This window comes from Bombus terrestris, chromosome 14 (assembly GCF_910591885.1).
Source record: "Bombus terrestris chromosome 14, iyBomTerr1.2, whole genome shotgun sequence".
Taxonomy (NCBI): Eukaryota; Metazoa; Arthropoda; class Insecta; order Hymenoptera; family Apidae; genus Bombus; species Bombus terrestris.
This window is the reverse complement of record NC_063282.1, coordinates 4,463,314-4,487,123: the sequence shown is the minus strand read 5'-3', so window position 1 is coordinate 4,487,123 and position 23,810 is coordinate 4,463,314. Positions and strand designations below refer to the sequence as shown.

Genomic DNA, 23,810 nt, shown 5'->3' with positions numbered 1-23,810 from the left:
AGCCTCGGTAATTAGCCCCATAAATGATATCCCATCCTAGGAGCTTCGAAAGTTTTAATTGTGGCTGCCACCGTGGGCGCCTCCGATCGATCGACAGTCGAAAATGGTTGATAGCGCAAGCGATGATATTATCGGGTGCACTTTATCGTGAACGAGAGTCTCGGGATCGGCCGATTAGCGACATCGTTAAAAGTGGAATAAACAGGGGGAATGGCATCGATCGATGGAACGCGTCAAGTATGGAAGAATGTCTTCGTTAAAACGAAAGAATGGAAGAGAATTGAGAAAAGGAACAAATGGAAAAGTTTGCGAGAGATGGATATTCTCCGCGCCTCTTCTAGATAGATATATATATATATACATATTATATAGTTGGCTAAATTACTCGATTCTCTGCGCGATTCCTTCGCGGAGAATAATAATTTGTGGACATTTTTGCCGTCCAAGGCATCTGGCAACGGAAGTTGTCCCAACGTCGCGCCGCGAACTATTCGTTCACGGAAACGAATCGAGGAAACGTTCTGGCAACGAGCTCTCTCAATCTGCAAACTCGTGAATCTAACTTAAATCGATATTTGGCCAGAAATTCCTAAAAGATCGTACGTCGTTTAAAACGTCCCAACGTATTATACGATTGTTCGCGAAAGCGGTCGAACACTTATACGGGTCTTTTATGAACATGCTCTGTACTCTATTTTTATGTCTATATATATATATATCCCACATGTTATATAAAACATTTTGAAAATGAACACTGTAACGAGATTCAGCTATCACGATCATAATGGCAAAGTTTGAAACTAATCTCAAAAGTTACATAGAACCCGTTAGATATTTGGAGCAGGTATATCTTGACGAAGATCACCAAAGTATTTGAACAGGCTATTAATATTTAATGAGATCGCCTTCAGCATTAATTGTATATTTAATTATATCTTCTATAAAAGTCGTATAATTTATACGTGCACTTTGGGACTCGTTTCAAATACCAATACACACGTCGATGAAATTTCGAAATGTTTCATACGACATCTTCAATATACAAGACGTTTCCTATAGTAAGTGTTAATATTTGCCAAATATTTCGCGTTACATAAATATCATTTTTTGCTAAATATTTCTGCGAGCCTCTGCATGAACGTGTAACAGGCGTAGTGACGGTGAAAAAAAGCTTGTCGCGAGTAAAAAGGGAGCAACGTGTTTCGCTGGGAAACCGTGTCTCTGGGAAAAGTGGAAACGATATCTTTCCACAAGCGGCGGAGCCCTAATGACGTTCGAGCGAGTCAGGGAAGTGATACCCCGGTGAAACGGATGCGGCACGATGAAAAATTGGATGATGGCTTTTCCCCCCTGGCCGAGGCGTAGCAAGCAGCGCGAAGAGAGAAGAACAGAGGGACCAGAGATACACCGTCTACGTCCTCGTCGCGAGCGTCGTTCGCGGAAATGCTACAGCGAAAAAGCCTTTCTCTTTCACGATGTCGGCCTGTGGAGAGCGCGCGAGAAAAAGAGGCGGGGTAGAGAGGAGAAAGAACGAGCCGACTACAGTGGAATTCACGAGTGATTTTCAGCCGTGAAAACGCCAGCACCGACGCCGCGCCGACGTCGACACCGCCGCCGTGAAAAGCACCGGTAGATCTCCCGAGCTTGCCAACCGTCTCATATTTTATGGGCTATTCCCCATTTCGCCGATGCTTTCGCGCGTACCCGTATTGAAGTAACACGCCGCTCGACGTGCCCTCGCTCTAAATTCGTAATTCCTGCCGGATCAAGGCTTTTTCGCCTCCTCGCCAGCCAATTTGTCGAGAATTCCAAGGTGTCAGTGGCAACAAAGACTATGTTCCAACATTTTTCGTGACAAACGGTTTATGGTAAAGTAATTTGTTCGACTCGTGTCGAGTCTATAATAGCATGAATGTTCTGGTTTATAGCGTGGATTCCCCTATAGGGTTTCGCGAAATATATACGTTCGTAGAGTGGATTTTATACATCAAAATGGCGCGAAAAGTACAGGTGTGAAGATATTGTTTGATACTTCGAGTTAAAGACAATGGCATTCCAACATAGGAATATACCGGTATGAATGAATCAGCTGACGAACCTTCCTCTTTAATTCATTCACGCTTCGTATTTCTCGCTCTAATATAATTAGAATCCTGCCGAAATCCTATCCGTATCGCGTATCGCTTCGACGGTTCGTGAATGTTAGAGCGAGATACACGAAGCATGCGTTAGATAAAGAAAGGTTCGTCAGCTGATTCATTGATTGTACTGACACGTTTCCAAGCTAGAATCGTTCCTAACTTGGGAAATAAGCTTTAAGCAACGTTCTCGTACGTGAATACTTCTTTCGTCGCTTTGACATCTACGACCCATCCTATAGATGTATCTCACGTATTTTCCGACGTATATTCGAGCTTGTATATTCGTTTACAGGAACATGTCCCGTTTACCTAAACGCCTGATCCAATGGAAATCATGGTTTCGCAGGGTAAACTCTGTTTCCCGCGGATTTTGTGGCACGTTAACGCCACATTCACGGGGAAAGATCACTTATGGAAATTTGCGCAGTCTGTATTCGACAAAGTACTACGTCTGCCGTGTGTCGGAACTCGACGCCGGACCCGGTTGAATAGTAAATCAAAATGAAGTGCTGGATGTATCTGTTGGCTACGTCTACGGGGGATCCCTCCGTCCGTCTGAATGTTGTATTCAACGCAGGTGTTTCGTAGCAGGCCGTGCAAACTGCGCACAAGCGGTACATTGCAGTTTATAATAATTCAAGTGAACGTTAATTTCGTATTCCGGACGAGTACACGCAAAAGACGAAACCCTCGAGCGTATTAACTTGATACGTTATATAGGCTGTTATACTAACGTTCCCGTGATATAATACGAATGATTAATACCGGTTACTTAGCCGAACATAGCCTAGCGAGCGTGCGATACCGTCCCTCGGTATATTTTATGGGAGCATCCGCCATTTACCGATGCTTTCATTCGGGAAGGTCATATTCAAGCCATACGCTAGACATCGACCACCGTTCACCGTAAATTCGCGTCCACTACCGTAAATTTCATCTAAAATACTTTTTCCCTGCGCGTGATTGGTCGGCCCGGTAGCGCGATACCCTCGCGGCGATATATTTTCAATTCGTCCCGCACCACCTTTAATATTAATATCCTCGATTCGGCTTCTGGCCAAAATTCAATGTTTTATAACCTGCGCCATCCACGAGCGAAATCGAACATCTATTACTGTATCCTACAGCTCCATGGTGTTCGCCTAACTACATTAGCATGTTTATGATATGGGTAGTTCCAACGTTAGTTTACAAAAGATTATGGCGATTACGCGCGAGAGAGAATCACGATATCACGGATTATCGAATCTCTGGAATCTATCGTTCCGCTTATATTGATGCCGCTTTCCCCTCGCGTTTTCATCCATTCTTCGCGGGTACAGGCCAGGAGAATGAATTTATGCAAAATAGGCAGCGTTGCGTAACGATGGGACGTCGAAGGGAACGTTAAATGAAAGTTTACAAGAGGAAAAATGGGCGACGTCGCCGCTGGCCGATGCTTTTCAATTAAGCAACAACGACCGACGGGTTCTCCCGCGTCGATGAATTTTTATCGGGCTCTCGTAGCACGTGCAAAATTCAACTAATTACCGCATTACACGACCGAAATGGGAACAACAAAAAAATAAAGGATGGGCGAGGAAGGTGAAAGAGAGCAGAGGAGAAAAGAGGCGGCGAATTCATTTACGCGGTTGGCCGTTTATTCTCATCGAGGGATTAAATGGCAAATTGGTCTTGGCTCGCGCCAATTACCCCGGCCGATAGCCACGAGCCCACTGGTAGAAACATTGTTTTTAAACTTGCACGAGGATCGAACGAACAGGAAACGCGAGCTTGGCCATGGCGGTCGAGACAAATTAATTTTCGATGCGCCGAAGGCAAATCGTGGAGGACCATTAAGTTCACCGTTCCCCCAGGAGATGAGTTAATTAAGAAAGGAAACCGTGGGTTGGTCGCTTGTTCCTCGACAAATTGAACTACAACCCGTGAGAACAGAACACGCAGATGAAAAGTCGCCGACATACTTTCTCGGCGTTGTCCGGAGTCGAGCGATGAAATTTCGCTCCTTCGCATTTTCCATCGTAGATTTCCACCGGCGCGGTAATCTCTCGGCGATCGTTCGTTCGAAACCTTCGCCGCGTTTTAATGCGTCCCGCGATTAGTTTCGGTCAACCAATTAATTTTTTTCCCTTCGACGCGCCAACCAGGAAAATGTAAATGCGAAAACGGCAGCGGATTTTGAAAAAAAAAGAATCGCACGCTCGTTTCGCCATTTCCTTTTTTACTGCGCGCTCTGACCAGCAATATAGCTGCAGCAAATACATTTCCCGTGAAAAGAAAAGAGAAAACATTTTCTGTCATGCAAATATGTTTCTCTCTCTCTCTCTCTCTCTCTCTCTCTCTCTCTCTCTCTTTCTATCGGCCTATGTTCCTCGAAATGTAGTTGAATTAAAGTCACGATGGCAACTCAAAACTGACAGCGTAACTAACTTTTTTATAATTCGTCGCACGAATTTCCCTATTCTCCTTCGTGCACGTCGAGCGAATTGCACGTGAGAAATTAACCCGATTCGAAACAAGATGAGATTATAGGGAAATATACATCCGTGGACGCGTCGACGACGAAATATCGCGACGATGAAAAAACCCCATACGTATTGTAACATCCATACAGGATTGGTCTCTAACCGTTCGAATTTTCATGTCCATAAAAGTGGCTTATTTACTAGGGTTTTATACGTATGGAGATACAGAGGGGAAAATCTAGAAGAGTAGCATATTTACGAGAACATATCCACGTACGCCCCATACCATATGGGACCCCGCTACATCTATTCAGATTCCATATCTACGAATGCATCGTATATTTATAGCGGGATACTCTATCCGCTATAGAACTACGTAAGTTTGGTATTCGTTCGTCGAGTCGTTTTCTTTACCCTTTAAATGCTTTATCATTTGCCACGAAGACGTTCGTTAAAGAAAATGAACTTTTCCATAAGCGAATGATGCAAACGAACCTCGGCATCTGTTAAAACGTAAAGGAAGGAAAGTAACCGGATAAAGAATATCCGAGGCGTATCTTCTTAAGCGAAAAAAGGAGTATTCTTCTGCAGTCTAGCTTTTTCACCTTTTACCGCCAACATAAAGCCAAAGCGAACGACACTCGAGCACAAGAATCTCCGTTGAACTTTCCATTTCGCTGGAAAGCCGGAAACGCAACCAGGATAGCACCGTCCCTGGCGTAACGCGGTTTTAGTGTCCTGCTAGCCGAGGATTTTACTAGCTTCGCCGGCCGAGCAAGCCACGAAATTTACATTATACTATACGGCTGAAATTCTCTCTGTTCGCCACGCCACTTTTTGCCGAGCGATTAAGCGGCACGCGCGCTACTTTAACGTGCATAAAATTCGAGACGCTAATGAAAAGTTGGTTGCAGCAGCGTGATAAAATCCATGGTGCTTACTGATCACGAGTCTCACGGTAAAAACTCGATTAAATAGCTTGAAGAAGTCTTCCTCCTTATCGAAAGACGATTTTCCTCTACGTAAGGCGATCCAATAATAGCGATACAATCGGCAACAGGATGACTCCACACAGAGAAATAGATTGAAAATGTGGAATACAATCTTTTCATACGGCATTTCGTTCTCGATAAAATCGAGTTCGAACATTTTTTTAATACACGTACACGAGCTGAAATAATTACTGGCCGGGTACGAGCAAATAATTAACTGCAGGTTATTCTACATGCCAAAATACCGTTGAATACTACAATGTAGAATAAAAGTTTCTGGTTTGGTGGTTGGCCAAAAAAGAAAGAAATAGTAATTATGGAATTTGGGTAGATTAGTTAAAAATTAGCCTCGTCCACGCGTACTTCGTTAATTTTTTAATGCAATTTCATCCACAACAAAGGGTTCCGTGAAAAACTTTCCTTCTACGTTGTCGACTTATTTGCACACGCGGAATAATCTCTTTCGGTTGTTCCCTCCAGTTCAATGCAAATATTTTCTCGTAAATATAGAAAAATAAAGTCATACGGAAAAATGTATCGTATATTTTCGAAATATTTGTTCACATAACCCTTGCTGATTGTATCACGATTACTGCAACACCATGTATAGCGTTCTAATCTATCTCTAAATCATCGTGTCAAATTTCCAGTGTTAGCCAGTAATTTTACTTTGAGATCACGAGCAAGTTCTACTCGAAATTAGAGGCATACGAAATTAAGCGGCGTGCACGAGGCGTGGAACTCAAGAGACCGCCTGAAAGCACTCCTCGATGCTCTCCTAGTTGCCGTTTCACGAACGTCTAAACGGCAAAGCGATGTACACATGGAGAGACGAATCGAACAGAAGGCAATCTCGAAAAGTTTCTTACTTAAAGTCACGGTGTATATTCGTCACGTGCGTAGAACTTGAACTCGTGATAAGTTACCCGGCCATCGAAACGAAGAGCTCGAAGAAGGTGTCGATATCGTTATTTATTAAATCGTGCCGCGTGAACCAGGTCTCTGGTTCTGATCGTCCTGGGCGAGAATTCACGAACGTCCACGGAGGAAATGAAAGTTTTCTGCCGGAGATAAATTCGCTGTTATCTTAACGACCATCGCTGACGATCAAGAAACTCGGTCGAATTAAAGGCGCGATCGATACATTAATAGATTCGATGTTTTGCCATGAAAATAATTATCGGTGTGGCGATTAAAACGTTCACCATGCCGGAATTAATTGGACGAATTATCCGCGACGGATAAAGGGAATGAAAAAAAATATTTTCCTTAATTGCGCACGGATGTGGGGATGAAACTTTGATGACGTATAATTAAACGGTAATTAAGTAAACTCGCGCCAGTTTGACCGAGAAAACTTACGCGGACCAGACCGGGAATATTTTATCTGCCAGTTGCCGGAAGACAAACTAAAACTTCGCGTTATACATACATATATCACGAAACGATAATTTCCCGCTTTTCGTTTGAATAATTATCCAACTACGTGTTCCAGGCGCGAATCACGATGCTTTAGCAGAAAACAGTTTCAACGATCGCTTATGTATCTCTGAAACTTGTAATTGCTTCGATCTGGGATTTGAAACGAAACAAATCGGTCTCCTTTCTTTCCCATAACAACGATAAATCCAGAGACAAATGTATATCTTTATAGGGCGGAACTGCTGCTTGAAATTGGAAATAAGACGATCCGATTTATCTTCCCCCTCTGGCAAATATCGCGGTGAACTCGACTTTCTAGCAACGTGGCGGCATTGTAAATATTTCTAGATGTATCACGGAAATAATCAGAAGCGCGGTGCACACACGCGGCCCAACCCTTGGTAACGTGTCGTAACGCTTTAAAAACGAAATTCCATCCAGTCGATTTGAAGCTACCACTGGGCCGCGAGCACCACGGTCGGTTATAAAAATAACGTGTAGCTTGGCAAATATACCGACGATGTTCTATACACGAGAACAAGCCGAGAGCAGCATTTTAGAATTGAGTTACTCCGGCCATTGGGAAGCAATGAAGCGTCCCGCGCGAATTTGCCCCCGAGTTTGCGCCAACTTTGCTAGGCCGTCGCTTTACTATCGTTTCGAAGGTTGCACAAAAGAAGCAGAACCTGCACTCTGATACGAAATCAATTTTTCTACGACCGGTTTCCTCGTTGTCGAAGATTTTCCAGCTGTTGAACGCTAGCTTGCGGATTAAAAAAGCAGCCTGGCCCTGCCTGGTGTGAAAACGCGCTCACTGGCTTTTGCAAATTTGCTTACGTGCTTTGCCTTTTGATAGAGATGAAATGAAAAACACGTGGAAATAAATAGAAGGAGAAATTTGCAACGAGGACATGAAACTCGAAAGTGTACAAGAGCGAGTGGCGGAAAGCAAGTAAAGATTGTCTGACTACGCACTGGCTGTATTTACTGTGCGTCGACGAGGAGCTAGATAAATACGAAAAAGGATTGATCGAAGCTGAGTCCAACGACTGCTACGATTGAATTCGTGATGGAAGTCGAATGGATGTTAGGATCGAGCCAAAAGTAGACGCTGTTTTCCAACATGAAACGAACTTATCGCGAATGGTACAGGAACCGTATTTAATTGCTACGGAACGTTTCAATATTTACGTCCGATTGGACGTGAAATTTCGGCAAAATTTCAGCTACCTTCAACGATATCGATTCCACCGAGTCGGATTTCATGCTCTGACAAGAATGACAGCCTATAAATTGAGATTTGATCGATGACCTTCAGGGCAGTAATAACTGCACGGCCAATGTTTGCTCATGGGAGTTCTAGAATGGAACTAGTTATAGACTACCACCGACCAGGACCATCCTCTCATCCGACGGAGAGAGAGCAACCTAATTCTCGGGCCGAGTTCGCTCCTAAGTAGGAAAATAAAAAGCTCTTTTAATCTACGCGATTCGAAGCGAGCTGGTGGAAGGGTAAGAGGAGAGAGGAGTATAAGAACAAAGAACTTCCCCTATTACGGATGAAAAAAGCCGAAGATCTTCTGTTGAACACGCCGTAAGCACTATTGATTACGCGAAATGAAATTTCATCGTAATTCGACGCGACCGAAACTTTCCTCTTTCTTCTCCGACGATCCCATTTCAATCTAAAAGATTTTCAAAGTCAGCTTTCCCTTCCCGTGGAAAACTCCGCTCGCGTATTACGTTCTCACCCGGGCGTCCGTGCGATCAGCGAATAAATCACGCTCGCGAACGAGCGTGAAATACAAGGGAAATCTAAAACCGGGGCACGCGTGATCAGATGAATTTATTTAACCGGGTTCGTAACGGAAATGCGAGACAGTCACGAAGCGGGTTGCTCCGATGAGCAAATAGCTCGACGTGATTTATTACAAGACATTCCGTTAGTTCGTTATGTTATTTCTATTATTGCCCGAGACACGCTTGGTAAACTGTTAAGCACATGGTGTTTCTCTGATCTAAGCTACCATAAAATGGGGGGAACGATATAATTCCGAGCAAGGTCCAGCAGCTTTTACTGCGAAACACTGTCGTAAAAGTTTACGTCCCGCTGGGCCAGCCAACTTCCCTTTTAGCGAGTTTCGATCCAGCTCCTTGGCCGTGTTTAATTACATCGATTAAGGTCTACGAGCGTCTCGCATCCTGCTACTCTTACTCTCGCGGTATATCGCGACAAATTCACCCACTGCTTCTCGTACAAGGTCGAACGAAGACGCTGGATGAAACCTTATCTATCGAACCGATATAAAGGGTCCGATGTTCTCGATTCGTCGAAAGCATTGATAGGGCTGGGAAGCTGGCACTGATAGGTCAACCGATCCGTAGAATTGAACCTTGATCTACACCCCGAAGAACTATACACATGGCTGGCTTGGAACTGGGATATCCATCGATTGACATGTCCAACGGTCGAGTGGATCTGTTTACCCGCAGCCGATTCTCGTGGACGACATGTTCGACTAGGATTTAAACCAACGGGATTGATCCTGCTCTCTGGACACGGTTAAACTCGCTCCTCCGTATCGTCTATGTACTACTACCGCTCATTTGATTTTCCAATTAAATGTCTCTTGCCCTGTGGCTTGTTAAAAGCGCAGCGTCTGTCCACTTCTCTATATTAAAGATCACCAGGCAATGGGAGCGGATACGTGCGAGATTTAAAAACTATATCCAAGGGGGATAGAGAACGATTTAGGAAATACGAGGTCATATTGAATGGTAATGGCCATTACCATTCGTCACATAGAAAAGAGATTAAAGTTAGCCCGATATTGGAGCAACCGATCGAGGACGATAAACCGGGTTGAGATGATATTCGAGAGGTCGTGAAATTCTTAGTCGACGTAACGGATCGGGGAATACGGTCGAAATAATCGTGTTACTTCGTCCGTGATCTAACCGGAGAATTCACCTGGAAATTCTAACTATCTATTTCGGCTCGATATAATCTTGTCGCCCACTGCCGAATGCCACTTTAGCTACCGAGAGAATCTGTGCACCTGACAATTGCTAACAGAAGCGTATTGAAAGGATCAGTCTTATCAACTACTGATTGACGTTTCATATCAAAGAACAGGGACCGAATGGTACAGCGTTTCATACAGTATATTCATCGATCTGTATTTCATTGATTAAGTGGAACAGCCGTGGGTTGTGTCGGGGAGTTCCTACTGACCATAACCAACCGGCACCGTTTTAATCGATAGGATTATTCTGTTCCACGGCTGAACTCACAATCTTGCCTGCAATTGCTCCCTGATGCTTGTTAGTGATCTAATTTTCTTTGTCGCTCGATCGACCATTACGCCCGATCTCGGATCGTAGAATGCCGGTAAAATTCCCAGCAATTTTTGAAACAACGCACAATAATTAGAAGCGAGATACGTTCTCCCGATAACGAAGCATTCGTTCCAATCTGCACCTCGTGGCCATTACAGCCAGTAATTTCCGTAAATTCGAACAGGATCCGTATCGGCTGATTTTAACAAAGTTCAAAAAATACCCCGGACTAAGTACGAGGTGAATTAGGAGCGCTCGAATCAAGCCAAGTACTTTTCCTTGGAAATTCGTTCAATTTGTTTGTGAACAATTTTTAAACGATCTACTTTGCTTCAAGATCAAGATCGAATCTTAAGACATCGAAGCTCAGGCGACTCGAATAATCTTAGCTTGCTATATCTCCTCGCGAATCACACTCTTCGTCGCTCCTTGAGATCCTCGACTAGGAGGGAGCTTTGAGAATGCATTTCTATGTTTTCGCAAGTCTCGGAATCCAATCTCCGTTGCCGAACTTTCTCTCTCTGTCTCAGTTCGCAACCGAAACGTTACAAGTGATTAACCGTCAAAGTCAAAGAAACGATACAGTTAATCAAAGAAGAGCGGAACATCCGTAGATATCGGAGGAGTACAAGAGTCGAACGTAGTTTAACAGCGTGCGGACCTTGTGGTCTTCGTGTTCTATGAGGATTTAAACTAGACGTACCCTTTCGCTCCCAGCCCTTCCTCTGTAATTCCTGATCCGGATTTGAATTCTGGCGTATCTGTCGACTGCGCGAGGTTTCCTTCGCTGAAAGACGTTTTCTCTAGTCTTCTACCCTGTCCTCGTAAGCCATTTTCATTCGTATAAGACGATAAATCCTCCGATCAACCGGGGCAAATTGAAATTCCGATATCTCCGTTAGAACAACGCGTCCGGAGGGAACAATTTTTCTTTCGGTCTCGCGTCAATTTTCCAACTTCGACCAATCAAATCTCCACCTGTAGTTTTTCCCCTCCTCGCCCTGCTTTTTTGGTCTGATTTTTTGTTTCTTTGTTCAACGTTTAATCCCAATAATTACGGGTCATTTTTTAATCGCCATCCAGCAGCTTGTAGGATCATCGAATTCGATAGAGGCTGCGATAGGTCATGTATCGAAGCGTGATAAGAGTAATTTATCGCGCGCCACGATAATCCTTTGATACACGGTGTCCTGCTCCTTTTTTTCTTTTTTTTTTTTTTTTTAACCCTGTCTACGTACTATCGACGAATTACGATCCCGTTGAAAATTGACGATTTCGAACTGGCTGGCGACACGTGGCTTTATCTACGCGTGAATGTTATTCACGCGTACACTTCGATTCTCTAGCCGGTTTCGATCCACGAAAGAGATGCGTGGCGGTCAATTACGTAACACGTAGCCCCATTTCTGTCATTCCAGAGATGTGAGGAATGATCACGTGGGTGATGGTCGGGCTGCTCCTGGCTGCGGAAACTTGCGGCAGAAACGTCCTCTCCGGAAACGGAAACGGAAAGGAGGAGTCGAAGCAGAAGGACGGGCTGAAGGGAGTCACGACAGAAGAAGAAGACATCTACCGTGCGTATTGGCGTGGATTCGCGACGTGCTACGAAGAGCAAAGGAGAAAAGTCGTGGAGAAAGGGCGGAGAACGGGGCAAACAGATCTATGATTTGCTCGACTAACTCGAGCTTATCCACTCCCTCTCGAATCCTGCAATCGAGCTCCACTAATCCTCCTTCCTGGCTTTCTACCGCTTACAGATCTCGCTCTAGCCACTTTACCTCCTCCCTGCTACCTCCTACCAATTCCTCACAAATCATTCCCCGATCTATACACCTGGCTTGTAACATATTGTTCTGAAATATCGCCAACCTTGCCCGCTGCCAAGCTTCTTAAAGCGCCAATGCTATTTTAGCTAAAGTCTCTCGGCTCGAACCGACATTCGCAGAGCTTAAAAGAGAAAAAGAAAAAACAGAAGTCGAAAGATTTCGCTTCCTTTTTCTCCGGTTGTTTTTCTCGGCTACTCCTTCTACGCTCTCCTTCTATTTTCCATCGGTCTCCGGTGGAAAAAGTTTGTATTCCATTAGCGTGTCGGAATAGGAAACCTCTCTAGCGAACGACTGTAAACTCTTGGATATTCCGGTGGAGCGGCAAAACGTCCGGAAACGGCTTCAATTTGAACGGTTTGAAAAGTATTAATTACGACACTGGACCCCGCCACTGAAACAATACATCGTCGTACGCTCGTCCGGGTGTATGGGTGCATTTCGAGGAGAACGAGCTTTTGTTGCCACGATCCGCAACGCGCGCCGCACCGTTATAAGTTCCATTCGACGGGACAATCCATTTTCCACGACGTTAAGTGTATTGCGACGGGCGGGAATTATATCGAAGGAACGCCTAAGCGTGTTTAATTGTTGCGTCTCTCCGCCCTTTGTCTCGTACTTCAACCGGTCTGCTGTCTCTCTGTTCAACGCTATTACTCACTCCATCGCCCCCTCTGTTGTTGCAGGTCTAACGTGCTACACTTGCGTCAACGTCAGCGATAACCAGGTATCGACGAGTCCATTAAACGTCCTCCTAAGAGTCTGTAATGCCTGTATCGTACCGAGTCCAGTGCACGATTTCGTTTAGCCCTGAGGAGATCGTTCCGCCATCGATCTTTTATTTATTTTCAAACTTCCCTTCCTCCGTCGTTGGCCCGCCTTCCTAACCTACCTATCTCGCTTCTCCTGTCCGTACACCCACGATTCGTCTTTCCTTCTTCGCTCTCCATTCACCATCTACCGCTCTTTGAATCGTCGACGTCGCGAAAGAATTACCAATATCGGGTTCGGTCGTCGATTTCTTCCAGCAACGAGAAAAAGAAGACACGAAACACCGAAGAAGATGGCTACGAGATCGTCCGACACCGCGGATCAAGTCCGAGCAATTCTAAATAGAAGTTCCTTCCACGGAAATCTCTATTGAAAACCGTTGATTCCGGTCGGGTCGATAGCCACCGCGAGTTCCGGCTACTATCTTTCGCTTCGAGAATTTATTCCTTCGACCGTGAACTCCGTCGTCTTATTTCTCCCCTTGTCCCTTTTCCCTTCTCTATTTCTTTTCTTTCATCCCGAATTCCATAGTCGGATCCTTCTATAACAGCGGCGCAGCCGTTGCGGGCACTCGATCAGAAAGCAACGAATTCTCCAGTTACGTTTCACCCGTCCGATTTTCCGAACTCTAACTCATTCTACTGATTTCCTCGATTTCGAACAGTACAGAACCAACAAACTCCATACTTTTTTACCCCCATATCGAACCACCGTGGAACTAACCTCGAACTTTCGTGCGATTGATCGAGACTGGTGAGTAACGACCGGATGACCATGCAAATACGTCGACCGGTATATACGAATCCAACGTTATATATGTTCCGATTCCAGCTAATATCACAGCCATCGTATTCTTTTTTTGTCCTCTGTTCGCAGATGTGCAACGAATGGGCGATAGATACACCGTGTCCGGCGGGTGGCCGAGACTTTTGCAGATCGCTGCACATTTTGGACAGCCGAGGAAATAGCGTCTTGGCAAGCACAAATTCTTCTTTTTTTTTCTTCTTCTTCTTCTTCTTCCCCTAACACTTGACCTTCTCCTCGAGACGAGAAGACTTCGAGTCGACGCGATTAACTCTGTCGTTGCCAAGAAGTATTAGAACTGCAACTCGAGTGTTGGCCGTGTCGATCCTTTCCTTTCTTACGATAGAGAAACTCTGCCTCTTTTGCTTCACAATTCCAACGGGGATAAGTTTGCATAATTAATGTAATTTACCATCGAAGAATAGTTTAAATCGAAGACGCGACGAAAATAGGAAAAACGAGCGGGCGGACGTTTTCCTTCCTTTTCATTGGGCGTTAGAAATCGCGGTTTCCTTCCATGTGTTCTCTCGTTTCACGGGTTGATTGAAACGCGGCCGCGGTGCCACGATAAAATCGACACGTTCGACGTTCATCACGAAACCATTGTACGCACGATGCGCCTGCCACCGATGAAGATCAATCCGAAATTTTATCACTAGCCCCACTAATAGCTTCTCCCAGCGCTAAACGCATTATCGATTTCCGTGTTTGTTAATGGATAAACTTGCGAAACTGAATTCACAGCGGAAGAGTGATGGCGGAAAGGCTTCCCTTAAGAGCATCCACCGACTAAGCACTTTCCAAAACTCTTTCAATTATGAACATCGGAATCAATTGGAGCTTATCAATTCACCTACTCGCGGTTTCTACACGTTCTCGGCTTTGTTGGTTCATCGATTAATTAATTCTTAGATGCGAATATCTACGTAACGATATGGTGGGAAGATTCGCAGATGACACGGAATAAAGCGTTTCCCAAGCAGTAGCTTCAGACCGTGCGGCGATTCGTTCGCTTCAAACGAAAGACTCGAGTGAAACCACCGTGATATTTTCCGTTTCCTTTCTTTCCTTTCTTTTCTTTCTCTCTCTCTCTCTCTCTCTCTCTAAAGTTTCAGAACGCTCGGAAAGAAAAGAAGGGAAACAGGCGGAAAAACCCGTGGCAATCGCCGAGATGAACATTCTATGTACGCGAAATCGAACATCTAAGAATTAAACAGTGAGAAAAAGATCGACGACGTAGATCCTAACGACCGGGAATCGATACTTTGACGACCGCTAGATAGAAAATAAAGCGGCCCCCCGTTGCATCGTGAAGAAAATGAGAACGAACGTATGAACAAGCCGATACAAAACGATGACGCAACGAATGTAACATGCCCCTGACGCAGAATGGTCGGTGAAAAAGCACGTTTATATTTCAGGTGAGCAAGAGCTGCGTGAGCAGCGCGGAATGCGGACCTGCCTCGGTCGGGTGCATCCCAGTGGACACGCAGCAGGTGCGAAATAGCGAATTTTTTCAAAGCATCCTGGCCTGGCTTGCCCTCTCTTTTGGCTGTTCTCTATCTAGTCAGCCGCATACGCATAGTTCGTGTTGCCAACTGTTTTTCTTTCTCTCTCACGGAAAAGAGGAGAAAGCCGCGCGACCGGGTGAAATAAATTCGGTTATTTCGTTCCAGATCTGCATCAGCTGCTGCGATCTGAGTTACTGCAACATCGAGTCGCCTACCAACGCCACCAACGCCATTTTCTCGCGCAAACGGCGCGCCAAATCGAAGTCGAAACGCAAACGACCCGGTAGAAACGGGGTCGAGGGCAGCCGATTCTACGGGGGCGGCGCACTCTGGCTCATGGCCTCACTCTTCTATGCATATCATTGCTGAGGAAGCAACACCGCGGAAGAATCTCTAGTTAGAAGACATCAGCCGTGCACCAGGCAGCTCGGGAATTATCCCCCACCGGAGTTACGATTCGAGAATATAAAACGCGTTTTTTCGCAATCCATCTATTTCTTATCGAACGAAGCGACTCTAGTCCTACTTGTATACTCTCATCTCTTCTCGACTGATAGCATATCCTGTCATTGTTACACCTACACTTTCCATGTTTCGAACGTTTAGAAAGTCCTCGAGTCCTAAGCAAAAATTATTCGTAAAAGTACTCGCGACTCCGTGCTTCTCGAGTCGAAGCTTTGGGAAAATCTGTGTTCTATTAATCAGCTTCCACCGTCTCGTCTCTGTTTCTCGATGGTGCGAAGTAAATCGCGAATCGTGTACTATTATCGCGCGAGCGAGTGTTTTTTCGTAAGATAAGTTAGGGAAATTAGAAGCCTGTTCGTCTTTCTCTTCGTTGACAGATTCGAAGAGTACGAACTCGTCTCTCGAAGAGAGAGAGAGAGAGAGAGAGATGTCGCCAGGATCCTCTGGGAGAATCCTGCGCTGTCTGAAGCATGTATAGTTAACGGAGGGCCGTTTTAAAGACTCTCAGTGATGGAAAAAGGAATTGTTCTCTTCTCGTAGTAGCGTAGTTGCCTATGCCTTGTTAGAAAACGAAAAGAAAAGAGAAAAAATGAAAATACACACACACACAAGACGAAACTAAGATGTAAGTTCGAGTTTACGGATTAAACTTTCTACAGAGTTCCAGTGCCAAAGCGAGCGAGGAAAATTCAAATACCCTCCATACAGCTGATTTTACAGGGGCATTTCATTTTCGATCGAGAACAGTCAACGCTGATATATATTAGCGGGTGAAGATCCGTATTGTTTTTCGTGTTTTAAAGGCCCTGATTCGACACGCGGAATTTCATTTCGACTCCTCGAGGTGGAAAAAAGAGCGAGACGCGGGAAGACAAATGAAACGTTTGCTACTTGTTCCCTGCTGATTCATTCTGAATTTCAGTACCTGCTGGAGCAACGATCGATCGTTGTCCTCAAGGCACTTGCTCACTGAAGCCGCGAATTCCCCGTACGATTCACAACAATGTGTTTCATTCGACAAATAAAATAACAAACCTTTTCTATTACTCCCTTTCTACGGTTTTTTCGTTCGCGAGTCGACAAGTACTCCGTCAGACCTAATTTACTTGGACATCGATCTCTCGGTCGAATATTTAACTAGTACTGCGGATCAATCGAGTTTTTCCTTTTTCTTCGAATCGGAGAAGCGAATGTTGATTTACATGGAAAGTTCTTGGTTAATTAAGTTGCTCGCGCGCAACTTCAAAGAAATCGCTAATTATGTATCCAAGGCGAAAAGAAGTTCCTAATTATTCCCACGTAATAATATTACTTCTATCATATCATCTTATTTTTCCGTAATAACACTTCTCTTGTGTTAATAAAGCGTTAATTATCCTAATTGTCAATTTATTCGATAAAGCGAGAACGCGATAGTTTCCTTTAGTTAGATATAAGAACCAGCCAGTTTGCAGAATTTATGACAAAGAGAAGAAAATCTGGCGCTAAAAGCGAGATTAGATTCATTCCAAAATCAATTTCCACTCGACTCTTATCGTTCAATCGTCGAACAGAAGCAAGAACCGTTCAGTTTCCATGGATATCGGGTTTCTTAAGAAAAGCTGGGAAAAAAAAAAAGAAAGAGAAAACATTGGAATATCGCGGCACGCTAGCAAATCGTGGAGTTTGCTCTTGCCCGCAGTTTGACAAATAGATATGCAAATCATAAATTATGCGAACGGGACGTACGCGGGATTTAAATTATCGATAAACTGGAATTACGCGTACCTAAAAGCTGTTTACATACCTACAAACTCGCCTACTACAGACTATTTACTGCTATTACAATTATTAACAATTATACACATAAATAAATAAATAAATAAATATATAAATGAATAAATGAATATATATTATGATATAGAAATTATACATTGTTTCGGCATGAAGATGTAAGAATACTGTTGGTAATGAAATAAAGAAGACTATAATTGTCAGACTGGCACACAATGGAATAATTTTAGTATATGAATCTAAAATTTTTTTTAATTTCAATTATTACAACCCGAATTCCTTGATCCATTTGAAACCAATAACGCACAACGTGTGTTTATGCAATGTATGTTGTGCAATGTATTTGCGCTATGCAAAGCATATTCAATCTAACGATGACGCACCATGTGCTGCGTGTTATCGTAATGATTTGGTATTGAATACAATATTGAAATAATATCGTATAGTATAATTCAAAGAAAATTATGTAATATTAAAAAGATATGCAAAAATAAATAAATAAAACCACGTTAGAGTAGTATTGTATGATATTGAAAAGTGCTATTGATCTCAAGATAAAAAGATAATGAATAGTGTACGGACTAGAGTCAACAGAATTTCGAAACGTCGATTTCTGACAATTGTATTTCAATTAGAAATCGGTTATCGGTGGATTAATTACTGAATCAAATTAAAAGTAACTTTCCGATCTTCAAATTTCTCTATCTTATTCGTTTATAAAAATACATTTTACTATCATCACTGGTTTTGCAATAGAGTTTAAAACAAAATAGACGATATCGTTAAAAATAATTGATTCTTATTTTGACTCACATTGCACGCTGACAAACATTCGAAGAGATAATATCGATGATAAAACCAGCGCCAAACATTCCCGCCAAATTTGCTGCGCAGCCGACGCCATATTGCTTTCCTTCGCTGTTTGAAGATCCCGCGTTCTCGAATTTTCCCACGCTTCCTTTTCCACGGAAAGTCGATTCGAAACATTCTCAATCTCGCCAACGAAACCGCTAATACATTTCCGGACTACCGTAAACATGTATTTTCTAATTTCGAAGTTTTCAGATAAAAGATCCGAGAAATTTATTTCCATCTAACGCGCGTTCACTACGAGATAGAACGACTCGTAGGCGTACCAAATACTTTTTAAGAAAACGCGTATAATTTCTTTTGCCGATCAAAAACTTTATACTATTCGCGATCCCTACACTGTATAAAAACTATTTAGAGTAATTTTTTGACGTATAAAGAAATTTTTACTAAAGGAATTGAATTAATTTAAGCACACCGACGCGATACAACTTTTCGAAGGAACAACCATGGCGTACATCACGTGACCCGTTTATTCTACGTGTAAGCGCAACTAGGGGGAGCCACCATGTCTTGTGCATGCGCATTATCAAAATCTATATTAAAATGGAGGAAAAGAGTCAAGTTGTGGAACGGGAGGCTAAGAAGGATGAGATTCACGAAAAAGATGGGAAATCTAAAAGGTGAGCGAACGTTCATTCGATTTCTAAGAAGTACTTGCCGTGAAATTTCAATTGGTATGATTGGAGAGCATTTGATTCGATTCACTTTGAATACAAGTTATGGATGACCGGCAATGCCATAGATGTAATTTAATGTTATTTTTTATTAACCGTTATATAATTATCAATAACAATATTTTATTATTAACTTGATATAATAAAAGGCTTCTCGTATAATTATATTATGTCCCCGTAGTTGAGTTGGATACTTTAGAATTATGTTTATGTGTCATAGTAACCTACTAATTCAAAACTACGTATATATAGCACTATAAGTGTTCAATATTATAAGAATATAATCGTATTTAATATTTAATGTGTCCCTTGTATATAAATATTGTTATCCTTGAAGATATTTTCAAAATGTAAAGTTTCAATGTATCTTGTACCTTCTTTGTTGCTTCTTGCATTCTTGATTTATTCTTGCATTGTGTATGCCTGTGTGAGTTGTGCTTCTTTTACTGATAGTGCATAAAGAAATAAAAAGAAAATACTTGTAATTTAGTTCAAAAAAGAGACATCGTAAGAAGAAGAACAAGATGGCTCATGCCACTGGTGAGAATCACAACCACACAGGCCACAGAGATGAACATGAAATGCATAGCACGTGTAACATTTCTATAAAAGACATCCAAATGGCAATGGAGGTTTTTAATATACAGCAGAAACCTGCTAAAACTCAGGAAGAGGCAATGCAAAAGCCTTATCAGTTTTGGAGTACGCAGCCAGTACCAAAAATGGGTAAACAATTTAACATCTACATTCCACGATGGTAAACAATAATTTTAAGTTGACCAGATTATATCATGAAGATTTTCTGCAGATGAAAAAATAGTTAAAAATGAACCCATTGAATCTGACAAAACGTTAATCAGGGCAGAACCTTATTCATTACCAGCAGACTTCCAATGGGATACTTTAAACCTTGATGATCCTTTAGTTTTATCAGAATTGTATACTTTATTGTCTGAGAATTATGTGGAAGATGATGATGCTATGTTTAGATTTGATTACCCACCTAATTTTTTGAAGTGGTAAACAAAATATCAACTAATGAAATTTAGAATTTAGTTTAATTCAGTTAAGTACTCAATAGAAGATGTTTCTAGGGCGCTGCAATCCCCTGGATGGTGCAAAGAATGGCACTGTGGGGTACGTGTGACTAAAAGCGGACGTCTAGTCGGTTTCATTTCCGCTATTCCAGCTACTCTGCGTGTTTATAATCAGTAGGTTTCAGATTATTTTCAGTCCGTCCCCTGTTAGCTAATGTAAGGAAAATTTCAGCACTCAAAAAATGGTGGAAATAAATTTCTTGTGTGTGCACAAGAAACTGAGGTCAAAACGGGTTGCACCAGTATTAATACGTGAAATAACTAGGAGAGTTAATCTTCAAGGTATATTCCAAGCTGTTTATACCGCTGGTGTTGTATTGCCAAAACCAATAGCAACTTGCAGGTGTGTAGCTGCATTACAACCAATTTCACTATTATATCACTATTTATTATCATTTAACTATGAATTCGGTTTTAAAGGTATTGGCATCGTTCTCTCAATCCAAAGAAATTAATTGAAGTGAAGTTTTCTCACTTGTCTCGCAATATGACTATGCAGAGAACTTTAAAGTTGTATAAACTGCCAGAAAATACAAAAGTGCCAGGATTTAGGAAACTGGTTGAAGCAGATATACCTCAAGCTCATAAAATATTAACTGATGTAATGATTTTTTCAGGAAAATACTACAGTTGCTAGAACTATTAATGTTAATGTTTTCATTCAGAGATTATTAAGATCATTCATGTTTTAGTATTTGGAGAAATTTGACTTGGCTCCGATTTTCTCTATTAAAGAGTTCCGACATTGGTTCCTCCCACAGAACGGGATTATTAATAGTTTTGTAGTAGAAAACAATGGTAAAATTACTGATATGGTTAGCTACTATACGTTGCCGAGCTCCATAATGCATCACCAGACACACAAAACCCTCAGGGCTGCATACAGTTTTTACAACGTATCCACTGCAACTCCTTGGCTCGAACTCATGACTGATGCATTGATATCGGCTCGTAATGTAAGTGTAATTGCTTGTACCTTTATCATATAAGAAAAAACGATCGTTTATATATTATTTTCAGCTCGATTTTGACGTATTTAATGCGTTGGATCTCATGGACAACAAAGAGTTTTTAGAGCCACTAAAGTTTGGTATAGGTGACGGAAATCTGCAATATTATTTATATAATTGGCGTTGTCCTAGCATGACACCTGGAAAGATTGGTTTGGTGCTCCAATAAGTTCTAAATAAACGAATTCGTCTAGAAAAGAAGTTTTCGCACGTGCAAGTTTACGATACGGAAGCGACGATAAACGATGGAAATAAATATTATTAGGATAATATAGGAGGAATACATGGAAACGAAAGCAACTATAATTTCGTCTTCTACTAACAAGCATCCAAAGCATATTGAACAATAGGAAGAAATCGATGTTTCCTTAAATGAGTCAAAGTAGGACGTTCCATTGGAGTCGCCGGTTCCGTGGATGTTATCTTTGGGGAGTCTCTGTCTCAACCCTTGATCATGACATTAGTTCAAGATCAAAATATGCATGTGCAACGCGTGTATATAGGTATCTGCGTGACGAGCAATGTAGATAATTATCGTATGCTCTAGTAATTTACAAGAACCATGCGGGGCAAGTTTCCTTCTTACAGGTATCGTCGACCGCAGAGTTCGAAATTTTCGATACAGCTCCTTGGACGTTGTTTTATTTGGAATTAAACATTTCCCACAGCGTCTGTTTTGGTTAAATAGGCCGCAAAGTATGCCGAAGTGGACAGTGGTATAAAAATTTAAATAAAAGAAGATCGAAGTATAAAGCGATCCGTTTGTTTGTTTACCCCTTTCGTTCTTCCTTCTCCGACTTTATATCGTAAATCTCATTTTCCCTTTGTAACCTGTATACTTCAGCACGAAATAAAGTTTCCTTATCGTACGTGATACGTTTATAGCTGACACGAATGATTCCACCATTTTTCGATCATTAGCCTCGGTACTGTTTTCTTTTCCGGTACGTTCGAAACACGTGGTTGCATAACAAGCGACCTGCTTCCGGCGCCGATTAGATAGCGGTAAAACTAAAAAGACACCGAAAGAAACCAGTTTTTAAGGACTGTCATTAAGGGAAACACCGCTGGCCCAACGGTATGGCATCAAAAGTAATTTACGTTGTTTAAATGTAAACTTCATTGAAATATATATCTTTACAAGCTGCGTTTTAGATAATTTCAAGTTTCTGGAAAACATCATGCAGCTGATTTCTTTTTATTTCCTTCCAGCAAACGTTTTCGACTGGCATATACATATATTCTTTTATGAGAGCAGCGTGTGCTCCTAATACGAGCCGAGGTCTTTGTAACAGTTGCTGCAGATCAATATTTAACACAGTATACGCACAACCGACATGCAAGGTCTTTTCAAGATAAAAGGCGCGAAACGATGGCCCCGTGACGATTATAACAGCTGATATTTACACGCCCATTTTTTCTAGTTACCTACGATGCTAATATTTCTAATTGTCTACATATCGTTTACATATTGTCTAAATTGCCAGTGCTCATTCTTCATAAATGATTTAATTTATTGAACTTTGATTAATTGTCCTCTAGATACCCTATGAACATATGTTTATCTAGAAATATTTAACGTGACACTGGAAAATAATATATCTTTTAATGCACACACAAGTGAATAACGATTGTACAAACTAATAATGACAAGGAAAAATGTTTAATCGTACGACTTGGCGGTAAAAAATTCACTGATCAATTCTACAATAATATTCCACAGACGTTATATTCTTTACATTAAAATTCATCTTCTTCGCCACCTTTCGTCTCTTACAATGGCTAATTATTTATGTTCAATAAGAATTTAGCTCTGCCTAGTGAAATCAATTATATTCACAGGTGGCAAATATTTCAAACATTTATCTCTACTATGGTACTATTCGCATGATTAATGACGAAGAATGGAATTTATTGTTACCTTGGTCGTTATCCTACCGTTATTATCTTTATATGTCAAAAGAAGCTCACGAAAGGGAGCTTAACAGTCTTGTAAAAATGCTTCAGGTAATCAATTCGACTATTAAGATTAAAAGGACACATTCGTTACCTCCAAACGCGCCAAATTGCTTTGTTTGTATGAGGAAAATTATCATCTTCAAGTTCGAACGTTAATCGCAAGTAAAATTAACATTTGATTGGTGTTTCCTTCACAGACAAATTTATTTCGCGAAATAGAAACTTGTCCTTCGATAAACGAATTCATTTCCTTCGCTGGAAAATTTATTCTTCTATTCGACACGATTGCAAAATGTGTAAAAAGCAGTACGAAAAAGGATAATTCAGGAATCACGTAGAAATATGAGCTACCCGCATATGCCATCCATATAGTATTCTTATATTACTTGATATCATAACACGGTTAACAATATAAATAGCATGCTATTATTTCTAATTATTACTGCGAGTTGAAACTTACAGTTAGTATATGTGCACCGGGCAGACTTTCAAAATCGCTTGCCTTTTGTTTTTTGAATGCAAAGCCTCGTCTGTGAAAACATTATTTTACATTTTCAACTTATTTTTTTCATGAGGAGTCATCTCTTCCGCGTTTGCACGACTAATTACCAGACACCCTGTATGAGTACTACTATGCTATTAATTCCAACGATGGTCCTTGAAAAGTGTCTGGCAGATTTGAAACTACGGG

At 41.9% G+C, this 23,810-nt stretch overlaps 3 protein-coding genes across 4 annotated transcripts in view; 2 read left to right on the top strand and 1 right to left on the bottom strand.

Annotated features, from left to right (window-relative positions):
• LOC100652173 overlaps positions 1-17,751 on the top strand; it is a 52,523-nt gene extending 34,772 nt beyond the window's left edge. Inside the window, exons 2-6 of one of the 2 annotated variants that reach the window (XM_003400529.4) lie at positions 11,778-11,933; positions 12,869-12,909; positions 13,830-13,928; positions 15,179-15,253; positions 15,434-17,751. In XM_003400529.4, the coding sequence (XP_003400577.1) occupies positions 11,789-11,933; positions 12,869-12,909; positions 13,830-13,928; positions 15,179-15,253; positions 15,434-15,637 (564 nt within the window). In that variant the 5' untranslated portion in view covers positions 11,778-11,788 and the 3' untranslated portion in view covers positions 15,638-17,751. Of the gene's footprint in view, positions 1-11,777; positions 11,934-12,868; positions 12,910-13,829; positions 13,929-15,178; positions 15,342-15,433 lie in introns of both variants that reach the window. The other variant, XM_048412113.1, reaches the window with a different exon arrangement.
• LOC125386307 overlaps positions 1-18,765 on the bottom strand; it is a 114,780-nt gene extending 96,015 nt beyond the window's left edge. The window contains exon 1 of the mRNA XM_048411979.1: positions 18,320-18,765. Within this exon, the coding sequence (XP_048267936.1) occupies positions 18,320-18,599 (280 nt within the window). The 5' untranslated portion in view covers positions 18,600-18,765. The remainder of the gene's footprint in view (positions 1-18,319) is intronic.
• Positions 18,766-18,849: 84 nt separating this feature from the next.
• On the top strand, positions 18,850-21,917 carry LOC100652054 (glycylpeptide N-tetradecanoyltransferase 1). Its single transcript, XM_003400528.4, has 8 exons — positions 18,850-18,999; positions 19,544-19,779; positions 19,862-20,072; positions 20,148-20,264; positions 20,323-20,493; positions 20,571-20,751; positions 20,843-21,106; positions 21,171-21,917. The coding sequence occupies exons 1-8, from the start codon at positions 18,896-18,898 to the stop codon at positions 21,327-21,329; spliced, it is 1,443 nt and encodes a 480-aa protein (XP_003400576.1). The 5' UTR covers positions 18,850-18,895; the 3' UTR covers positions 21,330-21,917.
• Positions 21,918-23,810: the final 1,893 nt, after the last annotated feature.